Source organism: Scyliorhinus torazame, unplaced genomic scaffold (assembly GCF_047496885.1).
Source record: "Scyliorhinus torazame isolate Kashiwa2021f unplaced genomic scaffold, sScyTor2.1 scaffold_492, whole genome shotgun sequence".
Classification (NCBI taxonomy): domain Eukaryota; kingdom Metazoa; phylum Chordata; class Chondrichthyes; order Carcharhiniformes; family Scyliorhinidae; genus Scyliorhinus; species Scyliorhinus torazame.
Genome location: NW_027308219.1, coordinates 27,512 through 54,732, shown reverse-complemented (window position 1 = coordinate 54,732; position 27,221 = coordinate 27,512). Strand labels below are relative to the sequence as shown.

Here is a 27,221-nt window from a genome sequence, read left to right as displayed (position 1 = left end):
GGAAGATTCTTGGCAGTGTGGATGAGCAGAGAGATCTCGGGGGTCCATGTACATAGATCCCTGAAAGTTGCCACCCATGTTGAGAGGGTTGTTAAGGAGGCGTACGGTGTGTTAGCTTTTATTGGTGGAGGGATTGCGTTTCGGAGCCATGAGGTCATGTTGCAGCTGTACAAAACTCTGGTGCGGCCGCATTTGGAGTATTGCGTGCAATTCTGGTCGCCGCATTATAGGAAGGATGTGGAAAGCATTGGAAAGGGTGCAGGAGGAGATTCACCAGGATGTTGCCCCGGTATGGAGGGAAGATCTTGTGAGGAAAGGCTGGAGGCTGTTTTCGTTAGAGAGAAGGAGGTTAAGAGGTGACTTAATTGAGGCAGACAAGATGATCAGAGGATTGGATGGGGTGTGGACAGTGAGAGCCTTTTTCCTCGGATGGTGATGTCTAGCACGAGGGGACGTAGCTTTAAATTGAGGGGAGATAGATATAGGACAGATGTCAGAGGTAGGTTCTTTACTCCGAGAGTAGTAAGGGCGTGGAATGCCCTGCCTGCAACAGTAGTGGAGTCGCCAACACTAAGGGCATTCGAATGGTCATTGGAAAGACATATGGACGATAAGGGAATAGTGTAGATGGGCTTCAGAGTGGTTTCACAGGTCGGCGCAACATCGAGGGCCGAAGGGCCTGTACTGCGCTGTAATGTTCTACGTTCTGTGTTCTATGTGATGAGGAGACATTTCTCCCCACAATTTTCATCCTGGAGACCAGTTACCAGGGGGTGTACCGCGGGGACCAGTGCTGGGTCCTCCGCTATTTGTGATTTTTTATCAATGACTTGGAGGAGGGGGCTGAAGGGTGGGGTCAGTAAATTTGCTGATGACACCAAGATTGGTGGAGCAGTGGATGAGGGGGGAGGGCCGTTGTAGGCTGCAAAGAGACATTGATCGGACGCAGAGCTGGGCCGAGAAGTGGCAGATGGAGTTTAACCCTGATAAGTGCGAGGTGATTCATTTTGGTCGGACAAATGTGAATGCGGATTACAGGGTCAACGGCAGGGTTCTGAGGAATGTGGAGGAACAGAGAGATCTCGGGGGTTCATGTCCACAGATCTCTGAAGGTTGCCACTCGAGTGGATAGAGCCGTGAAGAAGGGCCTATAGTGTGTCAGCGTTTATTAACGGGGGGCTTGAGTTTAAGAGCCGCGGGGTTATGTTGCAACTGTACCGGACCCTGGTGAGACCACATTTGGAGTATTGTGTGCAGTTCTGGTCACCTCACTATAGGAAGGATGTGGAAGCATTGGAAAGGGAGCAGAGGAGATTTACCAGGATGCTGCCTGGATTGGAGGGTGGGTCTTATGAGGAAAGGTTGAGGGAGCCTTTGGAGACGGAGGAGGATGAGAGGCGACTTAATAGAGGTGTATAAGATGATGAGGGGGATAGATAGAGTGGACGCTCAGAGACTATTTCCCCGGGGGGAACAAACCATTACAAGGGGACATAAATTTAAGGTGAAAGGTGGAAGATATAGGAGGGATATCAGAGGTAGGTTCTTTACCCAGAGAGTAGTGGGGGCATGGAATGCACTGCCTGTGGAAGTAGTTGAGTCGGAAACATTAGGGACCTTCAAGCAGCTATTGGATAGGTACATGGATTACGGTAGAATGATATAGTGTAGATTTATTTGTTCTTAAGGGCAGCACGGTAGCATTGTGGTTAGCACAATTGCTTCACAGCTCCAGGGGTCCCAGGTTCGATTCCGGCTTGGGTCACTGTCTGTGCGGAGTCTGCACATCCTCCCCGTGTGTGCGTGGGTTTCCTCCGGGTGCTCCGGTTTCCTCCCACAGTCCAAAGATGTGCAGGTTAGGTGGATTCGCTGCGATAAATTGCCCTTAGTGTCCAAAATTGCCCTTAGTGTTGGGTGGGGTGACTGGAGTTATGGGGATAGGGTGGAGGTGTTGACCTTGGGTAGGGTGCTCTTTCCAAGAGCCGGTGCAGACCCGATGGGCCGAATGGCCTCCTCCTGATCCTATCCTCTCTGTATCTCTGAATCACTGAAGCCATTTGATAAGACAAAAACCTTTCCGAAAGGAACACTCACGTGACAAGGTGCGAATTGTTCCTGCTGAGGAGTCTTGGATCTCACCATCTGTCTCTCGCCTCTTCCTTTATCCAGGAACCCTTTCCCAGAGAACGTTCCGGATGCTGCCCTGTGGGGGGCCTGGGGGTGAGTATCATTCTGCCGAATTTCAACGAGGCTTTGCTGCATACATCTCCATACGGCTCTTCCTCCCCATCGCCATATCGTCCAATTGCTCTCTCCCCGAGGGGGCTAAACACATCAATGTCATTCCCCTCGAACACTACCCAGACATCCCGCCCTCCTTTTAAGGTCTGTTAGCTTCCAATCCTACCCAGGGCCGACTCCAATTCACCCACCGCCCCCTGTGCTCACAGATCCACCCTGACCCCCGATCCGGCAAAACGACATGATTCAAAATTCCCATTGCTCCCACATCCTATCTCTGTAACCTCCTCCAGCCCCCCTACACCCCTCCCTATCTCTGTAACCTCCTCCAGCCCCCACACCCCTCCCTATCTCTGTAACCTCCTCCAGCCCCCTACACCCCTCCCTATCACTGTAACCACCTCCAGCCCCCACACCCCCTCCCTATCTCTGTAACCTCCTCCAGCCCCCACACCCCTCCCTATCTCTGTAACCTCCTCCAGCCCCCCTACACCCCTCCCTCTCTCTGTGACCTCCTCCAGCCCGCTACACCCCTCCCTATCTCTGTAACCTCCTCCAGCCCCCACACCCCTCCCTATCTCTGTAACCTCCTCCAGCCCCCTACACCCCTCCCTATCTCTGTAACCTCCTCCAGTCCCCTACACCCCTCCCTATCTCTGTCACGTCCTCCAGCCCCCTACACCCCTCCCTATCTCTGTAACCTCCTCCAGCCCCTACACCCCTCCCTATCTCTGTAACCTCCTCCTGCCCCCTACACCCCTCCCTATCTCTGTAACCTGCTCCAGCCCCTACACCCCTCCCTATCTCTGTAACCTCCTCCTGCCCCCTACACCCCTCCCTATCTCTGTAACCTCCTCCAGCCCCTACACCCCTCCCTATCTCTGTAACCTCCTCCTGCCCCCTACACCCCTCCCTATCACTGTAACATCCTCCAGCCCCCGACACCCCTCCCTATCTCTGTAACATCCTCCAGCCCCCTACTCCCTCACTATCTCTGTAACCTCCTCCAGCCCCCACACCCCTCCCCTATCTCTGTAACCTCCTCCTGCCCCCTACACCCCTCCCTGTCTCTGTAACCTCCTCCAGCCCCCCTACAACCCTCCCCATCTCTGCAACCTCTCCAGTCCCCCTACAACCTTCCCTATCTCTGTAATCTCCTCCAGCCCCTACACCCCTCCCTATCTCTGTAACCTCCTCCAGCCCCCTACACCCCTCCCTATCTCTGTAACCTCCTCCAGCCCCTACACCCCTCCCTATCTCTGTAACCTCCTCCAGACCCCTACGCCCCCTCCCTATCTCTGTAACCTCCTCCAGCCCCCTACACCCCTCCCTATCTCAGTGACCTCCTCCAGCCCGCTACACCCCTCCCTATCTCTGTAACCTCCTCCAGCCCCCTACACCCCTCCTATCTCTGTAACCTCCCTCCAGCCCCCCACACCCCTCCCTATCTCTGTAACCTCCTCCAGCCCCCACACCCCTCCCTATCTCTGTAACCTCCTCCAGCCCCCACACCCCTCCCTATCTCTGTAACCTCCTCCAGCCCCCGACAACCCTCCCTATCTCTGTAACCTCCTCCAGCTCCCACACCCCTCCCTATCTCTGTAACCTCCTCCAGTCCCCTACACCCCTCCCCTATCTCTGTAACCTCCTCCAGCCCCCTACACCCCCTCCCTATCTCTGTAACCTCCTCCAGTCCCCTACACCCCTCCCTATCTCTGTAACCTCCTCCAGCCCCCTACACCCCTCCCTATCTCTGTAACCTCCTCCAGCCCCTACACCCCTCCCTATCTCTGTAACCTCCTCCTGCCCCCTACACCCCACCCTATCTCTGTAACCTGCTCCAGCCCCTACACCCCTCCCTATCTCTGTAACCTCCTCCTGCCCCCTACACCCCTCCCTATCTCTGTAACCTCCTCCAGCCCCTACACCCCTCCCTATCTCTGTAACCTCCTCCTGCCCCCTACACCCCTCCCTATCACTGTAACATCCTCCAGCCCCCCGACACCCCCTCCCTATCTCTGTAACATCCTCCAGCCCCCTACTCCCTCACTATCTCTGTAACCTCCTCCAGCCCCCACACCCCCTCCCTATCTCTGTAACCTCCTCCTGCCCCCTACACCCCTCCCTATCTCTGTAACCTCCTCCAGCCCCCCTACAACCCTCCCCATCTCTGCAACCTCCTCCAGTCCCCTACAACCTTCCCTATCTCTGTAATCTCCTCCAGCCCCTACACCCCTCCCTATCTCTGTAACCTCCTCCAGCCCCCTACACCCCCTCCCTATCTCTGTAACCTCCTCCAGCCCCTACACCCCTCCCTATCTCTGTAACCTCCTCCAGACCCCTACGCCCCTCCCTATCTCTGTAACCTCCGCCAGCCCCCTACACCCCCTCCCTATCTCTGTGACCTCCTCCAGCCCGCTACACCCCTCCCTATCTCTGTAACCTCCTCCAGCCCCCTACACCCTCCCTATCTCTGTAACCTCCTCCAGCCCCCACACCCCTCCCTATCTCTGTAACCTCCTCCAGCCCCCCACACCCCTCCCTATCTCTGTAACCTCCTCCAGCCCCCACACCCCTCCCTATCTCTGTAACCTCCTCCAGCCCCCCTACACCCTCCCTATCTCTGTAACCTCCTCCAGCCCCCCGACAACCTTCCCTATCTCTGTAACCTCCTCCAGTCCCCCTACACCCCTCCCTATCTCTGTAACCTCCTCCATCCCCTACAACCCTCCCTATCTCTGTAACCTCCTCCAGCCCCCACACACCCCTCCCTATCTCTGTAACCTCCTCCAGCCCCCGACAACCCTCCCTAGCTCTGTAACCTACTCCAGCCCCTAAACCCCTCCCTATCTCTGTACCCTACTCCAGCCCCCTACACCCCTCCCTATCTCTGTAACCTCCTCCAGCCCCCTACACCCCTCCCTATCTGTGACCTCCTCCAGCCCGCTACACCCCTCCCTATCTCTGTAACCTCCTCCAGCCCCCTACACCCTCCCTATCTCTGTAACCTCCTCCAGCCCCCACACCCCTCCCTATCTCTGTAACCTCCGCCAGCCCCCACACCCCTCCCTATCTCTGTAACCTCCTCCAGCCCCCACACCACTCCCTATCTCTGTAACCTCCTCCAGCCCCCGACAACCCCCCCTATCTCTGCAACCTCCTCCAGCCCCCCACACCCCTCCCTATCTCTGTAACCTCCTTCAGCCCCCTACATCCCTCCCCATCTCTGTAACCTCCTCCAGCCCCTACACCCCTCCCTATCTCTGTAACCTCCTCCAGTCCCCCTACACCCTCCCTATCTCTGTAACCTCCTCCAGCCCCCTACACCCCTCCCTATCTCTGTAACCTCCAGCCCCCGACAACCCTCCCTATCTCTGTAACCTCCTCCAGTCCCCTACACCCCTCCCTATCTCTGTAACCTCCTCCAGCCCCCGACAACCCCCCTATCTCTGCAACCTTCTCCAGCCCCCACACCCCTCCCTATCTCTGTAACCTCCTCCAGCCCCCACACCCCTCCCCATCTCTGTAACCTCCTCCAGCCCCCACACCCCTCCCTATCTCTGTAACTTCCTCCAGCCCCCCTACAACCCTCCCTATCTCTGTAACCTCCTCCAGCCCCCACACCCCTCCCTATCTCTGTAACTTCCTCCAGCCCCCCTCCAACCCTCCCTATCTCTGTAACCTCCTCCAGCCCCCGACAACCCGTCCCTATCTCTGTAACCTCCTCCAGCCCCCACACCCGTCCCTATCTCTGTAACCTCCTCCAGCCCCCGACAACCCTCCCTATCTCTGTAACCTCCTCCAGCCCCTGACAACCCTCCCCATCTCTGTAACCTCCTCCAGCCCCCACACCCCTCCCTATCTCTGTAACCTCCTCCAGCCCCCTACACCCCTCCCTATCTCTGTAACCTCCTCCAGCCCCCTACACCCTCCCTATCTCTGTAATCTCCTCCAGCCCCCTACACCCCTCCCTATCTCTGTAACCTCATCCAGCCCTCTGCACACCTCCCTCTCTCTGTAACCTCCTCCAGCCCCCTACACCCCTCCCTATCTCTGTAACCTCCTCCAGCCCCCTACACCCCTCCCTATCTCTGTATCCTCCTCCAGCCCCTACACCCCTCCCCATCTCTGTAACCTCCTCCAGCCCCCTACAACCCTCCGAGATCTCTGCCCCCAGCACCCCCGACCCTTAAATCAGCCTCCCCTTCCCCGAGACCAGGTCCCTCAGCCAATGGGAAGGGCTCGTTCACAGTCCCACCTCATCTAAACCGGTCCTAATCTTGCGACCACAACGTCTCCCACCCCCCCCCTCCCTCCTCCTCCTCACCCCCCCCCCCCTCCTCACCCCCCCTCCACTGTAGAACAGCCTCTCCCCTTCCCAGAGAGAGAGCGCAGGGAGCAGAAGTGGACACGACACTCGAGTCGGAACCGACACGAAGCTTCAAGGAGGCTCTCTCCCGGGATGTTTTTGGGGGGGGGGGGGTCGCTGGGCTGGTCCGAGTGTTTATCGCCCCTCCCTAATTGCCCCTCGTGGTCGAGGTGGGCGGGGAACCCCGTCTGGAACCTGCTGCGGTCCCCGTGTGGGGGAGGTACTCCCACGACGCTGTTAGAGAGGGCGTTCTGCAATTTAGACGTCGGCGACAGTGACGGAACGGTCGACGTGTTTGCGAGTCGGGGCGGCGTGTGTGTGTGTGTGTGTGTGTGTGGGGGGGGGGGGGGGGGGGGTGATGTGTTGCGTGCTCTGCTACCCAGACGAACCAACGCGGTTGCGAATGCTACAACTCCGTTTTATTGCTAACATTTATTGACAGTGGTAGACTGGTTACTGAGGTTCGATCAGAACCCTCGAACCTGTGGACCCATTCCTAATACTATCTTGTGGTCGCACTCAGCACATGGTGGATGTCGGAGTGGCTTGCTCTGAGCTCTGTGCCCTGAGCTGTCTCCTGCTGGAGTCCTCAGGAAGCGTCGTGTTCCCTGTTTTGTACTGAGCGTGCTCTTGCCTGTGGTGTTGTGTGGGCGTTGATTGGTCCGTGGATCTGTCCATCAGCATGTATGTGCTGTGATGTTTACCTGAATATCATGATAAGGGGGGCGGGGGGAGCTGAAGGCGGTCCCGGGGTGGCGCTGTCCGAGGAGTTTGGAGACTCTCGTAGGCGGTGCGCGCGTCGGGGGGGGGGGGGGGGGGGGGGGAGCGGGTGTCGGAGGTGGGGGTCGGGCATGCCGATCGAGCGGGGGCTGGGGCGGGGGGGGTTCTCGTCCTGGGTGGCGTCGAGCCTCTCGAGCGCGGTCGGTAGCCGCGCTCAGCCAGTCGGGCGGAGGGCTGTCCCGTCGCAATCCTGACTCGTCTCCCCCGTACACGGCGGTCAGGGATTTGGCCGGGGGGGGGGGGGTCAGGAGTGGATTTGTTTACTGTCACGTGTACCGAGGTACAGTGAAAAGTATTTTTCCGCGAGCAGCTCAACAGATAATTAAGTCCATGGGAAGAAAAGGGAATAAAAGAAAATACATAATAGGGCAACACAAGGTCCACAATGTAACTACACAACACTGGCATCGGATGAAGCATACAGGGTGTAGTGTTAATGAGGTCAGTCCATAAGAGGGTCATTTAGGAGTCTGGTGACAGCGGGGAAGAAGCTGTTTTTGAGTCTGTTCCTGCGTGTTCTCAGACTTCTGTATCTCCTGCCGGATGGAAGAAGTTGGAAGAGTGAGTAAGCCGGGTGGGAGGGGTCTTTGATTATGCTGCCCGCTTTCCCCAGGCAGCGGGAGGTGTAGATGGAGTCAATGGATGGGAGGCAGGTTTGTGTGATGGACTGGGCGGTGTTCACGACTCTCTGAAGTGTCTTGCGGTCCTGGGCCGAGCAGTTGCCATACCAGGCTGTGATGCAGCCCGATAGGATGCTTTCTATGGTGCATCTGTAAAAGTTGGTCAGAGTTGATGTGGACCTGCCGAATTTCCTTAGTTTCCCGAGGAAGTATAGGCGCTGTTGTGCTTTCTTGGTGGTAGCGTGAACGTGGGTGGACCAGGACAGATTTTTGGAGATGTGCACCCCTCGGAATTTTAAACTGCGAACCATCTCCACCTCGGCCCCGTTGATGCTGACAGTTAATTTCCGCAGGATTCCCAGCCTCCGACCTTCTCTGGGACCGCGGTATTTATACGGCCGGGTCCCAGTTCAGTTTCTGGTCGATGGTAACCCCCCGGGATGTCGATAGTGGGGTAGATTCCGCTGATGGTAATGACAGAGTGTCGAGGGGGGAGGGGGCGAGGATTGCCAGCCTCCGACCTTCTCTGGGACCGCGGTATTTATACGGCCGGGTCCCAGTTCAGTTTCTGGTCGATGGTAACCCCCGGGATGTGGATAGTGGGGTAGATTCCGCTGATGGTAATGACAGAGTGTCGAGGGGGGAGGGGGCGAGGATTCCCAGCCTCCGACCTGCTCTGGGAGCCGCGGTATTTATACGGCCGGGTCCCAGTTCAGTTTCTGGTCGATGGTAACCCCCCGGGATGTCGATAGTGGGGTAGATTCCGCTGATGGTAATGACAGAGTGTCGAGGGGGGAGGGGGCGAGGATTCCCAGCCTCCGACCTGCCCTGGGAGCCGCGGTATTTATACGGCCGGGTCCCGGTTCAGTTTCTGGTCGATGGTAACCCCCGGGATGTCGATAGTGGGGTAGATTCCGCTGATGGTAATGACAGAGAGTGTCGAGGGGGGAGGGGGCGAGGATTCCCAGCGGGCTCCTTCCACTCGGCCAACTCTGCAGAAACGGGATTGCTCTCGTCGGGGACCTGTTGTGATGTTCTCAGCCTCCGGCAGAGCTGCCCTCCCGGTCTGGCGCTCCCGGGCCGAGACGCCCGTTTGATTCAGTATCGCGTCTCTACTTCCAGGTGGACAGTGACACCGTCTGGAACGAAACGCACTCGCCCAGTGCGTCGAGAATGGCAGTGGGTTGCGTGCTGGAGTTGTCATTCAAGGTAGCCTCGCGACAGCTGAAGGTAATGGATCCTGGATTGAGGCACGCTGTCCCTCTCCCCCCTTGGAGTGGGTGTGGACGGGAAGGGGTTTGGGTCCATTGGGATTGTGTAGAGTGGGAGTGAACGGGAAGGGGTTCGGGTCCATTGGGATTGTGTACAGTGGGAGTGAACGGGAAGGGGTTTGGGTCCATTGGGATTGTGTAGAGTGGGAGTGAACGGGAAGGGGTTTGGGTCCATTGGGATTGTGCACAGTGGGAGTGAACGGGAAGTGGTTTGGGTCCATTGGGACTGTGCACAGTGGGAGTGAACGGGAAGGGGTTTGGGTCCATTGGGATTGTGCACAGTGGGAGTGAACGGGAAGGGGTTTGGGTCCATTGGGATTGTGCACAGTGGGAGTGAACGGGAAGGGGTTTGGGTCCATTGGGATTGTGCACAGTGGGTCTGAACGGGAAGTGGTTTGGGTCCATTGGGACTGTGCACAGTGGGAGTGAACGGGAAGGGGTTTGGGTCCATTGGGATTGGGTACAGTGGGAGTGAACGGGAAGGGGTTTGGGTCCATTGGGATTGTGCACAGTGGGAGTGAGAAGGAAGGGGTTTGGGTCCATTGGGATTGTGTAGAGTGGGAGTGAACGGGAAGGGGTTTGGGTCCATTGGGATTGTGCACAGTGGGAGTGAACGGGAAGGGGTTTGGGTCCATTGGGATTGTGTAGAGTGGGAGTGAACGGGAAGGGGTTTGGGTCCATTGGGATTGTGTACAGTGGGAGTGAACGGGAAGGGGTTTGGGTCCATTGGGATTGTGTACAGTGGGAGTGAATGGGAAGGGGTTTGGGTCCATTGGGATTGCGCACAGTGGGAGTGAGAAGGAAGGGGTTTGGGTCCATTGGGACTGTGCACAGTGGGAGTGAACGGGAAGGGGTTTGGGTCCATTGGGATTGTGTAGAGTGGGAGTGAACGGGAAGGGGTTTGGGTCCATTGGGATTGTGTACAGTGGGAGTGAACGGGAAGGGGTTTGGGTCCATTGGGATTGTGTACAGTGGGAGTGAATGGGAAGGGGTTTGGGTCCATTGGGATTGCGCACAGTGGGAGTGAGAAGGAAGGGGTTTGGGTCCATTGGGATTGTGTTGAGTGGGAGTGAATGGGAAGGGGTTTGGGTCCATTGGGATTGTGTAGAGTGGGAGTGAACGGGAAGGGGTTTGTGTCCATTGAGATTGTCTAGTGTGGGAGTGAACGGGAAGGGGTTTGGGTCCATTGGGATTGTGCACAGTGAGAGTGAACAGGAAGGGGTTTGGGTCCATTGGGATTGTGCACAGTGGGAGTGAACGGGAAGGGGTTTGGGTCCATTGGGATTGTGCACAGTGGGAGTGAACGGGAAGGGGTTTGGGTCCATTGGGATTGTGTACAGTGGGAGTGAACGGGAAAGGGTTTGGATCCATTGGGATTGTGCACAGTGGGAGTGAACGGGAAGGGGTTTGGATCCATTGGGATTGTGCACAGTGGGAGAGAACGGGAAGGGGTTTGGATCCATTGGGATTGTGCACAGTGGGAGTGAACGGGAAGGGGTTTGGGTCCATTGGGATTGTGTACAGTGGGAGAGAACGGGAAGGGGTTTGGATCCATTGGGATTGTGCACAGTGGGAGAGAACAGGAAGGGGTTTGGATCCATTGGGATTGTGCACAGTGGGAGTGAACGGGAAGGGGTTTGGATCCATTGGGATTGTGCACAGTGGGAGAGAACGGGAAGGGGTTTGGATCCATTGGGATTGTGCACAGTGGGAGTGAACGGGAAAGGGTTTGGATCCATTGGGATTGTGCACAGTTGGAGTGAACGGGAAAGGGTGTAAGTCACTGATCTGATTCTGGAATGGACTCCCCAATGAATTCCCTCCAACCACTTGCTTCTCTTCCAGAACGGATTTGCTATTGTCCGCCCTCCGGGACACCACGCGGAACCCTCCACTGCGATGTGAGTGAATTCTCCTCCGGTGTTCTCCGAATCCTGGGTCAGGTCCGAGGGCCGGTGGGGTGGGTAGTTTAAGAGAATTAATTTGTACGAGAGGTTCACGAGAGAGAAAAACTCGTGCCTCTGGTTGCGGTTCGTGTCGGGCGGTCCGGGGGTGGGGGTTTGGCGAGGGGACGGTCCGGAACGAGATAGGGCAGAACGTTAAATCTGGAGCCATCTGTTTGGTGGGCGTCAGTACCATGGGCGTTCCGCGATGTATTGAGCGCAGTATTGGATCTCCACTGAATACTTAACTCTTCAATTTGTCCCCATCTTTTCAGGGGTTTCTGTGTCTTCAACTCAGTCGCTATCGCAGCGAAGCAACTATTGGAGAAATCCAACATCAAGAAGGTCCTGATCGTCGACTGGGTCAGTCATTGGGTAGATTCTTCCCATTCACTCCCACTCCACACAATCCCAATGGACCCAAACCCCTTCGCGTTCACTCCCACTGTACACAATCCCAATGGACCCAATCCCCTTCCCGTTCACTCCCACTCCACACAATCCCAATGGATCCAAACCCCTTCCCGTTCACTCCCACTGTGCACAATCCCAATGGACCCAAACCCCTTCCCGTTCACCCCCACTGTGCACAATCCCATTGGACCCAAGCCCCTTCCCGTTCACTCCCACTGTGCACAATCCCAATGGACCCAAACCCCTTCCCGTTCACTCCCACTCTACACAATCCCAATGGACCCAAACCCCTTCCCGTTCACTCCCACTGTGCACAATCCCAATGGACCCAAACCGCTTCCCATTCACGCCCACTGTACACAATCCCAATGGACCCATAACCCCTTCCCGTTCACTCCCACTCTACACAATCCCAATGGACACAAACCCCTTCCCGTTCACTTCCACTGTACACAATCCCAATGGACCCAAACCCCTTCCCGTTAAACTCCCACTCTACACAATACCAATGGACCCAAACCCCTTCCCGTTCACTCCCACTGTGCACAATCCCAATGGACCCAAACCCCTTCCTGTTCACTCCCACTGTGCACAATCCCAATGGACCTAAACCCCTTCCCGTTCACTCCCACTGTACACAATCCCAATGGACCCTAACCCCTTCCCCGTTCACTCCCACTGTGCACAATCCCAATGGACCCAAACCCCTTCCCGTTCACTCCCACTGTGCACAATCCCAATGGACCTAAACCCCTTCCCGTTCACTCCCACTGTGCACAATCCCAATGGACCCTAACCCCTTCCCGTTCACTCCCACTGTGCACAATCCCAATGGACCCAAACCCCTTCCCGTTCACTCCCACTCTACACAATCCCAATGTACCCACACCCCTTCCCGTTCACTCCCACTGTGCACAATCCCAATGGACCCAAACCCCTTCCCGTTCACTCCCACTCTACACAATCCCAATGGACACAAACCCCTTCCCGTTCACTCCCACTGTGCACAATCCCAATGGACCCAAACCCCTTCCCGTTAAACTCCCACTCTACACAATACCAATGGACCCAAACCCCTTCCCATTCACTCCCACTGTGCACAATCCCAATGGACCCAAACCCCTTCCTGTTCACTCCCACTGTGCACAATCCCAATGGATCTAAACCCCTTCCCGTTCACTCCCACTGTACACAATCCCAATGGACCCTAACCCCTTCCCCGTTCACTCCCACTGTGCACAATCCCAATGGACCCAAACCCCTTCCCGTTCACTCCCACTCTACACAATCCCAATGGACCCAAACCCCTTCCCGTTCACTCCCACTGTGCACAATCCCAATGGACCTAAACCCCTTCCCGTTCACTCCCACTGTGCACAATCCCAATGGACCCAAACCCCTTCCCGTTCACTCCCACTGTGCACAATCCCAATGGACCTAAACCCCTTCCCGTTCACTCCCACTGTGCACAATCCCAATGGACCCAAACCCTTTCCCGTTCTCTCCCACTGTGCACAATCCCAATGGACCCAAACCCCTTCCCGTTCACTCCCACTCTACACAATCCCAATGGACCCAAACCCCTTCCCGTTCTCTCCCACTGTGCACAATCCCAATGGACCCAAACCCCTTCCCGTTCACTCCCACTCTACACAATCCCAATGGACCCAAACCCCTTCCCGTTCACTTCCACTCTACTCAATCCCAATGGACCCAAACCCCTTCCCGTTCACTCCCATTGTACACAATCCCAATGGACCCAAACCCCTTCCCGTTCACTCCCACTGTACACAATCCCAATGGACCCAAACCCCTTCCCGTTCACTCCCACTGTACACAATCCCAATGGACACAAACCCCTTTCCGTTCACTCCCACTCTACACAATCCCAATGGACCCAAACCCCTTCCCGTTCACTCCCACTGTACACAATCCCAATGGACCCAACCCCCTTCCCGTTCACTCCCACTCTACACAATCCCAATGGACACAAACCCCTTCCCGTTCACTCCCACTCTACACAATCCCAATGGACCCAAACCCCTTCCCGTTCACTCCCACTGTACACAATCCCAATGGAACCAAATCCCTTCCCGTTCACTCCCACTGTGCACAATCCCAATGGACACAAACCCCTTCCCATTCACTCCCACTGTGCACAATCCCAATGGATCCAAACCCCTTCCCTTCACTCCCACTCTACACAATCCCAATGGACCCAAACCCCTTCCCGTTCACTCCCACTGTACACAATCCCAATGGACCCAAACTCCTTCCCGTTCACTCCCACTGTACACAATCCCAATGGATCCAAACCCCTTCCCGTTCACTCCCACTCTACACAATCCCAATGGACCCAAACCCCTTCCCGTTCACTCCCACTCTACACAATCCCAATGGCCCAAACACCTTCCCGTTCACTCCCACTCTACACAATCCCCATGGACCCAAACCCCTTCCCGTTCACTCCCACTCTACACAATCCCAATGGACCCAAACCCCTTCCCGTTCACTCCCACTGTACACAATCCCAATGGACACAAACCCCTTCCCGTTCACTCCCACTGTACACAATCCCAATGGACACAAACCCCTTCCCGTTTACTCCCGCCGTACTCAATCCTAATTCCCTTTGGGTTGGGGAAATAGTTGAACGGCGCGGATCGGGGATGGGGGAGCTCGGGGTTTGACGACCACCTCAATACCGAAACGGACAATCTCTTCCCGCAGGACGTTCATCACGGCAACGGGACCCAGCAAGTCTTCTACTCGGATCCCAACGTCCTTTACCTATCCCTCCATCGCCACGACGACGGGAACTTCTTTCCCGGAAGCGGCAGTGCAGATGAGGTGAGTGTTTGAAGGGGACAGTGTAGAGGGAGCTTTACTCTGTATCTAACCCAGTGCGGTACCTGTCCTGGGAGTGTTTGATGGGGACAGTGTAGAGGGAGCTTTACTCTGTATCTAACCCCGCACTGTACCTGTCCTGGGAGTGTTTGATGGGGACAGTGTAGAGGGAGCTTTACTCTGTATCTAACCCCGTGCTGTACCTGTCCTGGGAGTGTTTGATGGGGGACAGTGTAGAGGGAGCTTTACTCTGTATCTAACCCCGTGCTGTACCTGTCCTGGGAGTGTTTGATGGGGACAGTGTAGAGGGAGCTTTACTCTGTATCTAACCCCGTGCTGTACCTGTCCTGGTAGTGTTTGATGGGGACTGTGTAGAGGGAGCTTTACTCTGTATCTAACCCCGTGCTGTACCTGTCCTGGGAGTGTTTGATGGGGACAGTGTAGAGGGAGCTTTACTCTGTATCTAACCCCGTGCTGTACCTGTCCTGGGAGTGTTTGATGGGGACAGTGTAGAGGGAGCTTTACTCTGTATCTAACCCCGTGCTGTACCTGTCCTCGGAGTGTTTGATGGGGACAGTGTAGAGGGAGCTTTCCTCTGTATCTAACCCCGTGCTGTACCTGTCCTGGGAGTGTTTGATGGGGACAGTGTAGAGGGAGCTTTACTCTGTATCTAACCCCGTGCTGTACCTGTCCTGGGAGTGTTTGATGGGGACAGTGTAGTGGGAGCTTTACTCTGTATCTAACCCTGTGCTGTACCTGTCCTGGGAGTGTTTGATGGGGACAGTGTAGAGGGAGCTTTACTCTGTATCTAACCCCATGCTGTACCTGTCCTGGGAGTGTTTGATGGGGACAGTGTAGAGGGAGCTTTCCTCTGTATCTAACCCCGTGCTGTACCTGTCCTGGGAGTGTTTGATGGGGACAGTGTAGAGGGAGCTTTACTCTGTATCGAACGGCGTGCTGTACCTGTCCTGGGAGTGTTTGATGGGGACAGTGTAGAGGGAGCTTTACTCTGTATCTAACCCCGTGGTGTACCTGTCCTGGGAGTGTTTGATGGGGACAGTGTAGAGGGAGCTTTACTCTGTGTCTAACTCCGTGCTGTACCTGTCCTGGGAGTGTTTGATGGGGACTGTGTAGAGGGAGCTGTACTCTGTATCTAACCCCATGCTGTACCTGTCCTGGGAGTGTTTGATGGGGACAGTGTAGAGAGAGCTTTACTCTGTATCTAACCCCGTGGTGTACCTGTGCTGGGAGTGTTTGATGGGGACAGTGTAGAGGGAGCTTTACTCTGTATCTAACCCCGTGGTGTACCTGTGCTGGGAGTGTTTGAAGGGGACAGTGTAGAGGGAGCTTTACTCTGTATCTAACCCCGTGCTGTACCTGTGCTGGGAGTGTTTGATGGGGACAGTGTAGAGGGAGCTTTACTCTGTATCTAACCCCGTGGTGTACCTGTGCTGGGAGTGTTTGATGGGGACAGTGTAGAGGGAGCTTTACTCTGTATCTAACCCCGTGCTGTACCTGTCCTGGGAGTGTTTGATGGGGACAGTGTAGAGGGAGCTTTACTCTGTATCGAACCCCGTGCTGTACCTGTCCTGGGAGTGTGTGATGGGGACAGTGTAGAGGGAGCTTTACTCTGTATCTAACCCCGTGCTGTGTCTGTCCTGGGAGTGTGTGATGGGGACAGTGTAGAGGGAGCTTTACTCTGTATCTAACCCCGTGCTGTACCTGTCCTGGGAGTGTTTGATGGGGACAGTGTAGAGGGAGCTTTACTCTGTATCTAACCCCGTGCTGTACCTGTCCTGGGAGTGTTTGATGGGGACAGTGTAGAGGGAGCTTTACTCTGTATCGAACCCCGTGCTGTACCTGTCCTGGGAGTGTTTGATGGGGACAGTGTAGAGGGAGCTTTACTTTGTATCTAACCCCGTGCTGTGTCTGTCCTGGGAGTGTTTGATGGGGACAGTGTCGAGGGAGCTTTACTCTGTATCTAACCCCGTGCTGTACCTGTCCTGGGAGTGTTTGATGGGGACAGTGTAGAGGGAGCTTTACTCTGTATCTAACCCCGTGCGGTACCTGTCCTGAGAGTGTTTGATGGGGACAGTGTCGAGGGAGCTTTACTCTGTATCTAACCCCGTGCTGTACCTGTCCTGGGAGTGTTTGATGGGGACAGTGTAGAGGGAGCTTTACTCTGTATCTAACCCCGTGCTGTACCTGTCCTGGGAGTGTTTGATGGGGCCAGTGTAGAGGGAGCTTTACTCTGTATCTAACCCCGTGCTGTACCAGTCCTGGGAGTGTTTGATGGGGACAGTTTAGAGGGAGCTTTACTCTGTATCTAACCCCGTGCTGTACCTGTCCTGGGAGTGTTTGATGGGGACAGTGTAGAGGGAGCTTTACTCTGTATCTAACCCCGTGCTGTACCTGTCCTGGGAGTGTTTGATGGAGACAGTGTAGAGGGAGCTTTACTCTGTATCTAACCCCGTGCGGTACCTGTCCTGAGAGTGTTTGATGGGAACAGTGTCGAGGGAGCTTTACTCTGTATCTAACCCCGTGCTGTACCTGTCCAGGGAGTGTTTGATGGGGACAGTGTAGAGGGAGCTTTACTCTGTATCTAACCCTGTGCGGTACCTGTCCTGAGAGTGTTTGATGGGGACAGTGTCGAGGGAGCTTTACTCTGTATCTAACCCCGTGCTGTACCTGTCCTGGGAGTGTTTGATGGGGACAGTGTAGAGGGAGCTTTACTCTGTATCTAACCCCGTGCTGTACCTGTCCTGGGAGTGTTTCATGGGGACAGTGCAGAGGGAGCTTTACTCTGTATCTAACCCCGTGCTGTACCTGTCCTGGGAGTGTTTGATGGGGACAGTGTAGAGGGAGCTTTACTCTGTATCTAACCCCGTGCTGTACCTGTCCTGGGAGTGTTTGATGGGGACAGTGTCGAGGGTGCTTTACTCTGTATCTAACCCCGTGCTGTACCTGTCCTGGGAGTGTTTGATGGGGACAGTGTAGAGGGAGCTTTACTCTGTATCTAACCCCGTGCGGTACCTGTCCTGAGAGTGTTTGATGGGGACAGTGTCGAGGGAGCTTTACTCTGTATCTAACCCCGTGCTGTACCTGTCCTGGGAGTGTTTGATGGGGACAGTGTCGAGGGAGCTTTACTCTGTATCTAACCCCGTGCTGTGCCTGTCCTGGGAGTGTTTGATGGGGACAGTGTAGAGGGAGCTTTACTCTGTATCTAACCCCGTGCTGTACCTGTCCTGGGAGTGTTTGATGGGGACAGTGTAGAGAGAGCTTTACTCTGTATCTAACCCCGTGCTGTACCTGTCCTGGGAGTGTTTGATGGGGACAGTGTAGAGGGAGCTTTACTCTGTATCTAACCCCGTGCGGTACCTGTCCTGAGAGTGTTTGATGGGGACAGTGTCGAGGGAGCTTTACTCTGTATCTAACCCCGTGCTGTACCTGTCCTGGGAGTGTTTGATGGGGACAGTGTAGAGGGAGCTTTACTCTGTATCTAACCCCGTGCGGTACCTGTCCTGAGAGTGTTTGATGGGGACAGTGTCGAGGGAGCTTTACTCTGTATCTAACCCCGTGCTGTACCTGTCCTGGGAGTGTTTGATGGGGACAGTGTAGAGGGAGCTTTACTCTGTATCTAACCCCGTGCTGTACCTGTCCTGGGAGTGTTTGATGGGTCAGTGTAGAGGGAGCTTTACTCTGTATCTAACCCGGTGCTGTACCTGTCCTGGGAGTGTTTGATGGGGACAGTGTAGAGGGAGCTTTCCTCTGTATCTAACCCCGTGCTGTACCTGTCCTGGGAGTGTTTGATGGGGACAGTGTAGAGGGAGCTTTACTCTGTATCTAACCCCGTGCTGTACCTGTCCTGGGAGTGTTTGATGGGGACAGTGTAGTGGGAGCTTTACTCTGTATCTAACCCTGTGCTGTACCTGTCCTGGGAGTGTTTGATGGGGACAGTGTAGAGGGAGCTTTACTCTGTATCTAACCCCATGCTGTACCTGTCCTGGGAGTGTTTGATGGGGACAGTGTAGAGGGAGCTTTCCTCTGTATCTAACCCCGTGCTGTACCTGTCCTGGGAGTGTTTGATGGGGACAGTGTAGAGGGAGCTTTACTCTGTATCCAACCCCGTGGTGTACCTGTGCTGGGAGTGTTTGAAGGGGACAGTGTAGAGGGAGCTTTACTCTGTATCTAACCCCGTGCTGTACCTGTGCTGGGAGTGTTTGATGGGGACAGTGTAGAGGGAGCTTTACTCTGTATCTAACCCCGTGGTGTACCTGTGCTGGGAGTGTTTGATGGGGACAGTGTAGAGGGAGCTTTACTCTGTATCTAACCCCGTGCTGTACCTGTCCTGGGAGTGTTTGATGGGGACAGTGTAGAGGGAGCTTTACTCTGTATCTAACCCCGTGCTGTACCTGTCCTGGGAGTGTTTGATGGGGACAGTGTAGAGGGAGCTTTACTCTGTATCTAACCCCGTGCTGTACCTGTCCTGGGAGTGTTTGATGGGGACAGTGTAGAGGGAGCTTTACTCTGTATCGAACCCCGTGCTGTACCTGTCCTGGGAGTGTGTGATGGGGACAGTGTAGAGGTAGCTTTACTCTGTATCTAACCCCGTGCTGTGTCTGTCCTGGGAGTGTGTGATGGGGACAGTGTAGAGGGAGCTTTACTCTGTATCTAACCCCGTGCTGTACCTGTCCTGGGAGTGTTTGATGGGGACAGTGTAGAGGGTGCTTTACTCTGTATCTAACCCCGTGCTGTACCTGTCCTGGGAGTGTTTGATGGGGACAGTGTAGAGGGAGCTTTACTCTGTATCGAACCCCGTGCTGTACCTGTCCTGGGAGTGTTTGATGGGGACAGTGTAGAGGGAGCTTTACTCTGTATCTAACCCCGTGCTGTACCTGTCCTGGGAGTGTTTGATGGGGACAGTGTAGAGGGAGCTTTACTCTGTATCGAACCCCGTGCTGTACCTGTCCTGGGAGTGTGTGATGGGGACAGTGTAGAGGGAGCTTTACTCTGTATCTAACCCCGTGCTGTGTCTGTCCTGGGAGTGTTTGATGGGGACAGTGTCGAGGGAGCTTTACTCTGTATCTAACCCCGTGCTGTACCTGTCCTGGGAGTGTTTGATGGGGACAGTGTCGAGGGAGCTTTACTCTGTATCTAACCCCGTGCTGTACCTGTCCTGGGAGTGTTTGATGGGGACAGTGTAGAGGGAGCTTTACTCTGTATCTAACCCCGTGCTGTACCTGTCCTGGGAGTGTTTGATGGGGACAGTGTCGAGGGTGCTTTACTCTGTATCTAACCCCGTGCTGTACCTGTCCTGGGAGTGTTTGATGGGGACAGTGTAGAGGGAGCTTTACTCTGTATCTAACCCCGTGCGGTACCTGTCCTGAGAGTGTTTGATGGGGACAGTGTCGAGGGAGCTTTACTCTGTATCTAACCCCGTGCTGTACCTGTCCTGGGAGTGTTTGATGGGGACAGTGTCGAGGGAGCTTTACTCTGTATCTAACCCCGTGCTGTGCCTGTCCTGGGAGTGTTTGATGGGGACAGTGTAGAGGGAGCTTTACTCTGTATCTAACCCCGTGCTGTACCTGTCCTGGGAGTGTTTGATGGGGACAGTGTAGAGAGAGCTTTACTCTGTATCTAACCCCGTGCTGTACCTGTCCTGGGAGTGTTTGATGGGGACAGTGTAGAGGGAGCTTTACTCTGTATCTAACCCCGTGCGGTACCTGTCCTGAGAGTGTTTGATGGGGACAGTGTCGAGGGAGCTTTACTCTGTATCTAACCCCGTGCTGTACCTGTCCTGGGAGTGTTTGATGGGGACAGTGTAGAGGGAACTTTACTCTGTATCTAACCCCGTGCGGTACCTGTCCTGAGAGTGTTTGATGGGGACAGTGTCGAGGGAGCTTTACTCTGTATCTAACCCCGTGCTGTACCTGTCCTGGGAGTGTTTGATGGGGACAGTGTAGAGGGAGCTTTACTCTGTATCTAACCCCGTGCTGTACCTGTCCTGGGAGTGTTTGATGGGTCAGTGTAGAGGGAGCTTTACTCTGTATCTAACCCCGTGCTGTACCTGTCCTGGGAGTGTTTGATGGGGACAGTGTAGAGGGAGCTTTCCTCTGTATCTAACCCCGTGCTGTACCTGTCCTGGGAGTGTTTGATGGGGACAGTGTAGAGGGAGCTTTACTCTGTATCTAACCCCGTGCTGTACCTGTCCTGGGAGTGTTTGATGGGGACAGTGTAGTGGGAGCTTTACTCTGTATCTAACCCTGTGCTGTACCTGTCCTGGGAGTGTTTGATGGGGACAGTGTAGAGGGAGCTTTACTCTGTATCTAACCCCATGCTGTACCTGTCCTGGGAGTGTTTGATGGGGACAGTGTAGAGGGAGCTTTACTCTGTATCGAACGGCGTGCTGTACCTGTCCTGGGAGTGTTTGATGGGGACAGTGTAGAGGGAGCTTTACTCTGTATCTAACCCCGTGGTGTACCTGTCCTGGGAGTGTTTGATGGGGACAGTGTAGAGGGAGCTTTACTCTGTGTCTAACTCCGTGCTGTACCTGTCCTGGGAGTGTTTGATGGGGACTGTGTAGAGGGAGCTGTACTCTGTATCTAACCCCATGCTGTACCTGTCCTGGGAGTGTTTGATGGGGACAGTGTAGAGGGAGCTTTACTCTGTATCTAACCCCGTGGTGTACCTGTGCTGGGAGTGTTTGATGGGGACAGTGTAGAGGGAGCTTTACTCTGTATCTAACCCCGTGGTGTACCTGTGCTGGGAGTGTTTGAAGGGGACAGTGTAGAGGGAGCTTTACTCTGTATCTAACCCCGTGCTGTACCTGTGCTGGGAGTGTTTGATGGGGACAGTGTAGAGGGAGCTTTACTCTGTATCTAACCCCGTGGTGTACCTGTGCTGGGAGTGTTTGATGGGGACAGTGTAGAGGGAGCTTTACTCTGTATCTAACCCCGTGCTGTACCTGTCCTGGGAGTGTTTGATGGGGACAGTGTAGAGGGAGCTTTACTCTGTATCTAACCCCGTGCTGTACCTGTCCTGGGAGTGTTTGATGGGGACAGTGTAGAGGGAGCTTTACTCTGTATCTAACCCCGTGCTGTACCTGTCCTGGGAGTGTTTGATGGGGACAGTGTCGAGGGAGCTTTACTCTGTATCTAACCCCGTGCTGTACCTGTCCTGGGAGTGTTTGATGGGGACAGTGTAGAGGGAACTTTACTCTGTATCTAACCCCGTGCGGTACCTGTCCTGAGAGTGTTTGATGGGGACAGTGTCGAGGGAGCTTTACTCTGTATCTAACCCCGTGCTGTACCTGTCCTGGGAGTGTTTGATGGGGACAGTGTAGAGGGAGCTTTACTCTGTATCTAACCCCGTGCTGTACCTGTCCTGGGAGTGTTTGATGGGTCAGTGTAGAGGGAGCTTTACTCTGTATCTAACCCCGTGCTGTACCTGTCCTGGGAGTGTTTGATGGGGACAGTGTAGAGGGAGCTTTCCTCTGTATCTAACCCCGTGCTGTACCTGTCCTGGGAGTGTTTGATGGGGACAGTGTAGAGGGAGCTTTACTCTGTATCTAACCCCGTGCTGTACCTGTCCTGGGAGTGTTTGATGGGGACAGTGTAGTGGGAGCTTAACTCTGTATCTAACCCTGTGCTGTACCTGTCCTGGGAGTGTTTGATGGGGACAGTGTAGAGGGAGCTTTACTCTGTATCTAACCCCATGCTGTACCTGTCCTGGGAGTGTTTGATGGGGACAGTGTAGAGGGAGCTTTCCTCTGTATCTAACCCCGTGCTGTACCTGTCCTGGGAGTGTTTGATGGGGACAGTGTAGAGGGAGCTTTACTCTGTATCGAACGGCGTGCTGTACCTGTCCTGGGAGTGTTTGATGGGGACAGTGTAGAGGGAGCTTTACTCTGTATCTAACCCCGTGGTGTACCTGTCCTGGGAGTGTTTGATGGGGACAGTGTAGAGGGAGCTTTACTCTGTGTCTAACTCCGTGCTGTACCTGTCCTGGGAGTGTTTGATGGGGACTGTGCAGAGGGAGCTGTACTCTGTATCTAACCCCATGCTGTACCTGTCCTGGGAGTGTTTGATGGGGACAGTGTAGAGGGAGCTTTACTCTGTATCTAACCCCGTGGTGTACCTGTGCTGGGAGTGTTTGATGGGGACAGTGTAGAGGGAGCTTTACTCTGTATCTAACCCCGTGGTGTACCTGTGCTGGGAGTGTTTGAAGGGGACAGTGTAGAGGGAGCTTTACTCTGTATCTAACCCCGTGCTGTACCTGTGCTGGGAGTGTTTGATGGGGACAGTGTAGAGGGAGCTTTACTCTGTATCTAACCCCGTGGTGTACCTGTGCTGGGAGTGTTTGATGGGGACAGTGTAGAGGGAGCTTTACTCTGTATCTAACCCCGTGCTGTACCTGTCCTGGGAGTGTTTGATGGGGACAGTGTAGAGGGAGCTTTACTCTGTATCTAACCCCGTGCTGTACCTGTCCTGGGAGTGTTTGATGGGGACAGTGTAGAGGGAGCTTTACTCTGTATCTAACCCCGTGCTGTACCTGTCCTGGGAGTGTTTGATGGGGACAGTGTAGAGGGAGCTTTACTCTGTATCGAACCCCGTGCTGTACCTGTCCTGGGAGTGTGTGATGGGGACAGTGTAGAGGGAGCTTTACTCTGTATCTAACCCCGTGCTGTGTCTGTCCTGGGAGTGTGTGATGGGGACAGTGTCGAGGGAGCTTTACTCTGTATCTAACCCCGTGCTGTACCTGTCCTGGGAGTGTTTGATGGGGACAGTGTAGAGGGAGCTTTACTCTGTATCTAACCCCGTGCTGTACCTGTCCTGGGAGTGTTTGATGGGGACAGTGTAGAGGGAGCTTTACTCTGTATCGAACCCCGTGCTGTACCTGTCCTGGGAGTGTTTGATGGGGACAGTGTAGAGGGAGCTTTACTCTGTATCTAACCCCGTGCTGTACCTGTCCTGGGAGTGTTTGATGGGGACAGTGTAGAGGGAGCTTTACTCTGTATCGAACCCCGTGCTGTACCTGTCCTGGGAGTGTTTGATGGGGACAGTGTAGAGGGAGCTTTACTCTGTATCTAACCCCGTGCTGTACCTGTCCTGGGAGTGTTTGATGGGGCCAGTGTAGAGGGAGCTTTACTCTGTATCTAACCCCGTGCTGTACCAGTCCTGGGAGTGTTTGATGGGGACAGTTTAGAGGGAGCTTTACTCTGTATCTAACCCCGTGCTGTACCTGTCCTGGGAGTGTTTGATGGGGACAGTGTAGAGGGAGCTTTACTCTGTATCTAACCCCGTGCTGTACCTGTCCTGGGAGTGTTTGATGGAGACAGTGTAGAGGGAGCTTTACTCTGTATCTAACCCCGTGCGGTACCTGTCCTGAGAGTGTTTGATGGGGACAGTGTCGAGGGAGCTTTACTCTGTATCTAACCCCGTGCTGTACCTGTCCTGGGAGTGTTTGATGGGGACAGTGTAGAGGGAGCTTTACTCTGTATCTAACCCCGTGCTGTACCTGTCCTGGGAGTGTTTGATGGGGACAGTGTAGAGGGAGCTTTACTCTGTATCTAACCCCGTGCTGTACCTGTCCTGGGAGTGTTTGATGGGGACAGTGTAGAGGGAGCTTTACTCTGTATCTAACCCCGTGCGGTACCTGTCCTGAGAGTGTTTGATGGGGACAGTGTCGAGGGAGCTTTACTCTGTATCTAACCCCGTGCTGTACCTGTCCTGGGAGTGTTTGATGGGGACAGTGTCGAGGGAGCTTTACTCTGTATCTAACCCCGTGCTGTGCCTGTCCTGGGAGTGTTTGATGGGGACAGTGTAGAGGGAGCTTTACTCTGTATCTAAACCCGTGCTGTACCTGTCCTGGGAGTGTTTGATGGGGACAGTGTAGAGAGAGCTTTACTCTGTATCTAACCCCGTGCTGTACCTGTCCTGGGAGTGTTTGATGGGGACAGTGTAGAGGGAGCTTTACTCTGTATCTAACCCCGTGCGGTACCTGTCCTGAGAGTGTTTGATGGGGACAGTGTCGAGGGAGCTTTACTCTGTATCTAACCCCGTGCTGTACCTGTCCTGGGAGTGTTTGATGGGGACAGTGTAGAGGGAGCTTTACTCTGTATCTAACCCCGTGCTGTACCTGTCCTGGGAGTGTTTGAAGGGTCAGTGTAGAGGGAGCTTTACTCTGTATCTAACCCCGTGCTGTACCTGTCCTGGGAGTGTTTGATGGGGACAGTGTAGAGAGAGCTTTACTCTGTATCTAACCCCGTGCTGTACCTGTCCTGGGAGTGTTTGATGGGGACAGTGTAGAGGGAGCTTTACTCTGTATCTAACACCGTGCTGTACCTGTCCTGGGAGTGTTTGATGGGGACAGTGTAGAGGGAGCTTTACTCTGTATCTAACCCCGTGCTGTACCTGTCCTGGGAGTGTTTGATGGGGACAGTGTAGAGGGAGCTTTACTCTGTATCTAACCCCGTGCTGTACCTGTCCTGGGAGTGTTTGATGGGGGACAGTGTAGAGGGAGCTTTACTCTGTATCTAACCCCGTGCTGTACCTGTCCTGGGAGTGTTTGATGGGGACGGTGAAGAGGGAGCTTTACTCTGTATCTAACCCCGTGCTGTACCTGTCCTGGGAGTGTTTGATGGGGACAGTGTAGAGGGAGCTTTACTCTGTATCTAACCCCGTGCTGTACCTGTCCTGGGTGTGTTTGATGGGGACAGTGTAGAGGGAGCTTTACTCTGTATCTAACCCCGTGCTGTACCTGTCCTGGGAGTGTTCGATGGGGACAGTGTAGAGGGAGCTTTACTCTGTATCTAACCCCATGCTGTACCTGTCCTGGGAGTGTTTGATGGGGACAGTGTAGAGGGAGCTTTCCTCTGTATCCAACCCCGTGCTGTACCTGTCCTGGGAGTGTTTGATGGGGACAGTGTAGAGGGAGCTTTACTCTGTATCGAACGGCGTGCTGTACCTGTCCTGGGAGTGTTTGATGGGGACAGTGTAGAGGGAGCTTTACTCTGTATCTAACCCCGTGGTGTACCTGTCCCTGGGAGTGTTTGATGGGGACAGTGTAGAGGGAGCTTTACTCTGTGTCTAACTCCGTGCCTGTACCTGTCCTGGGAGTGTTTGATGGGGACAGTGTAGAGGGAGCTGTACTCTGTATCTAACCCCATGCTGTACCTGTCCTGGGAGTGTTTGATGGGGACAGTGTAGAGGGAGCTTTACTCTGTATCTAACCCCGTGGTGTACCTGTGCTGGGAGTGTTTGATGGGGACAGTGTAGAGGGAGCTTTACTCTGTATCTAACCCCGTGGTGTACCTGTGCTGGGAGTGTTTGAAGGGGGACAGTGTAGAGGGAGCTTTACTCTGTATCTAACCCCGTGCTGTACCTGTGCTGGGAGTGTTTGATGGGGACAGTGTAGAGGGAGCTTTACTCTGTATCTAACCCCGTGGTGTACCTGTGCTGGGAGTGTTTGATGGGGACAGTGTAGAGGGAGCTTTACTCTGTATCTAACCCCGTGCTGTACCTGTCCTGGCAGTGTTTGATGGGGACAGTGTAGAGGGAGCTTTACTCTGTATCGAACCCCGTGCTGTACCTGTCCTGGGAGTGTGTGATGGGGACAGTGTAGAGGGAGCTTTACTCTGTATCTAACCCCGTGCTGTGTCTGTCCTGGGAGTGTGTGATGGGGACAGTGTAGAGGGAGCTTTACTCTGTATCTAACCCCGTGCTGTACCTGTCCTGGGAGTGTTTGATGGGGACAGTGTAGAGGGAGATTTACTCTGTATCTAACCCCGTGCTGTACCTGTCCTGGGAGTGTTTGATGGGGACAGTGTAGAGGGAGCTTTACTCTGTATCGAACCCCGTGCTGTACCTGTCCTGGGAGTGTTTGATGGGGACAGTGTAGAGGGAGCTTTACTCTGTATCTAACCCCGTGCTGTACCTGTCCTGGGAGTGTTTGATGGGGACAGTGTAGAGGGAGCTTTACTCTGTATCGAACCCCGTGCTGTACCTGTCCTGGGAGTGTGTGATGGGGACAGTGTAGAGGGAGCTTTACTCTGTATCTAACCCCGTGCTGTGTCTGTCCTGGGAGTGTTTGATGGGGACAGTGTCGAGGGAGCTTTACTCTGTATCTAACCCCGTGCTGTACCTGTCCTGGGAGTGTTTGATGGGGACAGTGTAGAGGGAGCTTTACTCTGTATCTAACCCCGTGCGGTACCTGTCCTGAGAGTGTTTGATGGGGACAGTGTCGAGGGAGCTTTACTCTGTATCTAACCCCGTGCTGTACCTGTCCTGGGAGTGTTTGATGGGGACAGTGTAGAGGGAGCTTTACTCTGTATCTAACCCCGTGCTGTACCTGTCCTGGGAGTGTTTGATGGGGCCAGTGTAGAGGGAGCTTTACTCTGTATCTAACCCCGTGCTGTACCAGTCCTGGGAGTGTTTGATGGGGACAGTTTAGAGGGAGCTTTACTCTGTATCTAACCCCGTGCTGTACCTGTCCTGGGAGTGTTTGATGGGGACAGTGTAGAGGGAGCTTTACTCTGTATCTAACCCCGTGCTGTACCTGTCCTGGGAGTGTTTGATGGAGACAGTGTAGAGGGAGCTTTACTCTGTATCTAACCCCGTGCGGTACCTGTCCTGAGAGTGTTTGATGGGGACAGTGTCGAGGGAGCTTTACTCTGTATCTAACCCCGTGCTGTACCTGTCCAGGGAGTGTTTGATGGGGACAGTGTAGAGGGAGCTTT

The 27,221-nt window shown here is 54.6% G+C and overlaps 1 protein-coding gene across 1 annotated transcript in view; it reads left to right on the top strand.

The window, feature by feature from the left end:
- Window positions 1-9,137: 9,137 nt before the first annotated feature.
- LOC140406355 (histone deacetylase 4-like) overlaps window positions 9,138-27,221 on the top strand; it is a gene marked incomplete at its 3' end in the record, with an annotated part of 43,850 nt that continues 25,766 nt past the window's right edge. Inside the window, exons 1-4 of the mRNA XM_072494453.1 lie at window positions 9,138-9,240; window positions 11,127-11,182; window positions 11,500-11,587; window positions 14,369-14,488. Of these exons, the coding sequence (XP_072350554.1) occupies window positions 9,184-9,240; window positions 11,127-11,182; window positions 11,500-11,587; window positions 14,369-14,488 (321 nt within the window). The remainder of the gene's footprint in view (window positions 9,241-11,126; window positions 11,183-11,499; window positions 11,588-14,368; window positions 14,489-27,221) is intronic.